General features: G+C 44.5%; 2 protein-coding genes across 9 annotated transcripts in view; one reads left to right on the forward strand and one right to left on the reverse strand.

Moving 5' to 3' along the window:
* vav2 (vav 2 guanine nucleotide exchange factor) overlaps window positions 1-5,000 on the reverse strand; it is a 204,356-nt gene that overhangs the window by 157,950 nt on the left and 41,406 nt on the right. The window lies entirely within an intron of this gene.
* Window positions 751-2,949, forward strand: LOC121679965 (high mobility group nucleosome-binding domain-containing protein 5-like). 2 transcript variants are annotated; one of them, XM_042059069.1, is made up of 5 exons: window positions 751-1,826; window positions 2,121-2,243; window positions 2,378-2,500; window positions 2,605-2,687; window positions 2,788-2,949. In XM_042059069.1, exons 1-4 carry the CDS (start codon window positions 944-946, stop codon window positions 2,649-2,651), a joined length of 1,176 nt encoding a protein of 391 aa, XP_041915003.1. In that variant the 5' UTR covers window positions 751-943; the 3' UTR covers window positions 2,652-2,687; window positions 2,788-2,949. The 2 variants fall into 2 exon arrangements, with proteins under 2 accessions (XP_041915003.1, XP_041915004.1); XM_042059070.1 differs by lacking the exon at window positions 2,378-2,500.

Consider the following 5,000-nt stretch of genomic DNA (forward strand, 5'->3'; position numbering starts at 1 on the left):
ATTCAGGCGGCGTGGTGGTCGTCTCTCACTCTCTCTCTCTCTCTCTCTATCTCTCCCTCCGCAGGCACTATCTTTCACTCTCTCTCTCTTTCTCTGTGTCTGCACAGCGCTGGAACACCCTCGAGTGATGACATGAGCATCAGGGGTCCACTTCCTGTTTACAGGGGCCAGGGCTAATTTTTGCTTTTTGGCTGCCAGTGTCTTCTGGAATTAATGACGGCTAGAGATTAAAGCAGCCTCTGCATGGGTGAGTGTGTGTGTGTGTGTGTGTGTGTGTGTGTGTGTGTGTGTGTGTGTGTGTGTGTGTGTGTGTGTGTGTGTGTGTGTGTGTGTGTGTGTGCTACATGAAAACAAATCCTCTCTAAACCTACCAAAACCCTCCCTGTGTTTTTCAGCCATGCCTTGCCAACCCCTTTTCTCTCCCTTTGTATTTATTTGTTTGAACTTGTGTGTATGTGTGATGTGTGATATATGTTTATTATTACCATACCATAATTTCCCTTTGGGGGTGAATAAAGTAATCTATCTATCTATCTATCTATCTATCTATCTATCTATCTAATTATATGTATACTGTATGATTAGGGAACACAACTGAGCATATGTTTTGATATCAGAACTGAAGATTCTATCAGTGGTTTTAAATCATTACAAGAAGAATGTTTTGTAGCAACTCAGAATATAGAATTCTCTGAACATTCTACTTTGCAGAGGTAGAACACTGAGGTAGAACACTGTGTCAGTTTGACCTGGCTACACCAGAGACAACATTGAGAGAGAGCTTTCTGCTGCTGTTTTACACTGATTCATTGATTTACCTGCCTTAATAATTTCTTGATAGTGTTTATTCGGTTTCCTTAACTATTATTCCTTAAAGACAGAGGAGGAGTCTACTTGTATAACACCTTTAGACTAAACTGAAGGCAAACTTCACTTGCTGAAGATGGAGGTGAGAGGAGAGCGTAGGGGCTTCATGGAAGCCGTAAGATCCTTCTTTACTACCATCAGAAACCGGATTAGACAACGGAGAACACGGCAGAGAACTAAAAACTACCGGATCTGTCGAAACCTGGCCATGGCCAAGATTGAGTCTGAGAAAGAAAGAAGACTGAAGAAGCAAGTGAAATCTGGGTTTAAGGCCAAGATGAGCAAGAGGAGCCACTCAGCTAACATTACAGCTGAAGTGGACAGCGCTAAGAACAGGATACAGGAGAAGGATGGAGCACCTAGAGATCTCAAGGAGAGAATGCGGTCTGCTCTGCGGGCTTTTCAAGAGGGGCGCAAGCCACGCTGGGTGAGAGGCTGGAGAAAAAACAACATGGAACCCCTGAACATGGAGGAGATTCAAGTTGGAGAGGATCTCCATGAGACTCAGACCGGAGAGGATCTCCAGAATCAGGCCAGAGAGAATCTCCCTGACACTCAGGATAGAGAGGAACTCCATGAGACTCAAGCCGGAGAGGCTCTCCATGAGATTCAGATGGGAGAGGATCTCCATGAGACTCAGACTGGAGAGAATCTCCCTGACACTCAGGACAGATGGGAAATCAATGAGACTCAAGCCAGAGTGGATCTCCATGAGACTCAAGCCAGAGTGGATCTCCATGAGACTCAAGCCAGAGTGGATCTCCATGACACTCAAGTCGGAGAAGATCTCCAGACTCAGGCCGGAGAGGATGTCCATGAGACTCAGACGGGAGAGGACCTCCATGAGACTCAGACGGGAGAGAATCTCCCTGACACTCAGGACAGAAAGGAACTCAGTGAGACTCAAGCCGGAGAAGACCTCCAGACTCAAGCCAGAGAGGATCTCTATGAATCAGCAAGTAAGAATGCAAATTTGTTATTTATAGCATAGACCTTATACTGTTAATTTAAGTCCAATTCCAAGTGCTTTAATTTGTCACAGTTTTTTAGGATACAATTATTGTGAAACTGGCACAACTTCACTACAAAATAGATGCAGAGAAAGACAGCAATAATGTGATATTAATAATCTTATCAACCATTACAGTAACAAAACTAGAATTAATGCCTTTAGTTAACCTCATGTGAACAGCATATATGTTACACTGCAAATTCATGCCCACAGTTAACCTTTTTCAAACCTCTTCAAACAGGCTGGGCTGTGACCTACGGCCACATGTGGCAAGTAATGGCCCAGCTAGGTGACTCTGTCAACTGCGGAGAGGACATTTATGCCACTCAGGCCATGGAGGATATACAACCTGCTGAACCAGCAAGTAAGAATGCAAATAGCAGAGATCTTTAACTGCAAACTCATGCACTCAGTTCACTTCTTGTGTGAATAGATAGCATTGACTACAGACTGCTAATTGATGTCCAAAATTAACCGTTTTCAAACGTCTTCAAACAGGCTGGGTTATGAACTATGGCCAGATGTGGCATGGAATGGCCCAACAAGATGGCCCTGTCCTTTACAGAGAAGATCTCCAGGCCACTCAGGCCGGAGACGATATCCAGGCTGCTGAACCAGCAAGTAAGAATGAAAATAGTACAGAATTAACTTTTTGTGTGAATAGCATAGACCATAAACTCCCGATTCATGTCCGAAGTTAACCTTTTTCAAACCTTTTCTAAAAGGCTGGGCTATGACCTATGGCCAGATATGGCAAGACATGGCCCAGTAGATGGCCCTGCCCTCTGCAGAATGCTCATCATGAACTGTAAGTAAAAGTTGTTGGTAATTCTGAGTACATTTACATGTATAGTGACACAAATGAACGAATACGACACAAATGAATAATTACAATGTATGTCCTACAGCTTTCTCCACAGATCTGGAAGAAGACCTGCCATCTTTCATCATTGTGAAGTGAACAGCCAAGAAACTGGCCATTGAAGCTACCATTCTTCAAGCATTCAGCTTCCCTCATTCAGCTGAACTGAACTTCATTATATTAAATTGTCAGTATTGTCATTGTTGTTGTTATTATGTTTCTTGATTATTATATTGATAATTCCTTAAAATTCTACATCAAATAAATATTTTACATACTTTAATGGATGAAACTGGCTTTTTGAACACAACCTTAGTCTGCAATCACAAGCCTCAACTGTGCCAATTCAAAGTAACTGACACGTATGGTGGTTGGACATGTACTGTATGGTGGTTAGATCATGAATTCTGCAACCGGTATCATGTCCATGAAGTCCGTGATTGGCTATCATATGGAGCCAGTAACCCCAGGCACTGGCTGGGAAAAGTAAAGCCTCCTCTACACCAACATAGTTCAGCAGAACAGAAACATAGCCATGCATGCAGGGATGTACACACACACAAACACATACACACAAATACACACCTTCTTTATCTATTTATCTAATTGAATTGCATTGCAGGTTGCAGAAATCTCTGAAATCCTGCTGAATCAACGAGAAAGCGGGGGGAACATATAGAGCTGAGCTTTCCGTAACAGCAGAGATAGCTAAAGCCTTGTCTCTTATCAGACAGAGAGAGAGAATGTGGCTTTGTCAGGTAGATAGGCCAAAGAACATCCCAGGGATCAAACAGAGAGCACACATCACTGATCCTTCCAGTGTGTGTGTGTGTGTGTGTGTGTGTGCAAAAGGCAAGGACCACTAGACCCTTCATCAGTGGCTTGGCACACTGCCTCACTTGCCGTTCATAAACCCACATGGAGATGAATGCATGCACACACACACACACACACACACACACACACACACATACACACACACACACACACACACACACACACACACACACACACACACACACACACACACACACACACACACACACATACACACACATACACACACTCACAGCGTCACCACAAAGTGCTCCTTGAATGAGATTTTATGCACACATACATCAGAATAATACACTGCACAGCGACAGCCCCTGGCACAGACTGGAGCAAGAGGGAGAAAGATTGAGAAAGAGAGAGAGAGAGAGAGAGAGAGGGAGAGAGAGAGGAAAGAGTGCAGGGGCAGAGAGGGGAAGTGAGGATAAGGGACTGGGGTGAAAGACAGGGAAACTCCTTACCCATCTCATGCACTCTAGCTCAATTAATTCCTCCCTGTCTAGACATCAACAAAAAAAGGTTTCAGAGCTAGTGGTGTGTGTGAGACTAGGATGTAAAGACTCATGGAAATGATAATGTTTCCTTAAATATACTGGCACGCACAAACACAGAGACGCACACACAGTTACACACACACACACACACTCGTTCCAACATACATGGCTCCAACACAAACAGCAATCTAAATTCAGGTTGCTATTGTCAACGTCTTTAGCATTTTCCAGCACATGTTGCAGTCAAAGCTAGGTGGAGCATACAAAGCCTTATTTCAAAAAGGAACTGGAGAAGTACTCCTGGAGCAGAGGTACATCCCCATCCCCATCCCCATCCCCTCTCTATTTGAACTGTGTAAAGTTGCGCAGCGCGCTATCTGAGAGAGGTGCTGCTTCCAGAGATCAAACACAACAGCGCATGGAGCTGGAGGCGAGAGATGAGCATCCACCTGCTCCTACAACCAGACAGCGGCACCGGGCTGGGAACACACGCTGCAGTCAGACAGAGGCCAGGAGCTACACACTGCACTCAGGCTGACAGTGAGGAAGAGGGGATAAGAGAGAGAGAGAGAGAAATAGAGAGAGAGAGAGAGAGAGAGAGAGAGAGGGAGAGGGAGAGGGAGAGGGAGAGAATGGGGAAAAAAAATGACATTTCAACAAAAAGGGGGTAAATGAGATGAGAAGGAGTCTCCGGGCGTTTTTGTTTTTACCTCTCGCTCAAATGGACAGTGCCTCCAGCACCCAAAGCTCTGCTGCGTTCAGAAGCACATGGAGGAGGGACACTTTGGACAGAAAAAAAGGAAAAGGAAACACACACACACACACACACACACACACACAGAGAGAGAGTCGTTCCAGATTTATCCTAGTTTCCAACACAGCCATGAATCTGCAAGCAGATGGCAACAGACTGAAAAAAAAAGACTGAAAAAAT

Source organism: Alosa sapidissima, chromosome 13 (assembly GCF_018492685.1).
Source record: "Alosa sapidissima isolate fAloSap1 chromosome 13, fAloSap1.pri, whole genome shotgun sequence".
NCBI lineage: Eukaryota > Metazoa > Chordata > Actinopteri > Clupeiformes > Clupeidae > Alosa > Alosa sapidissima.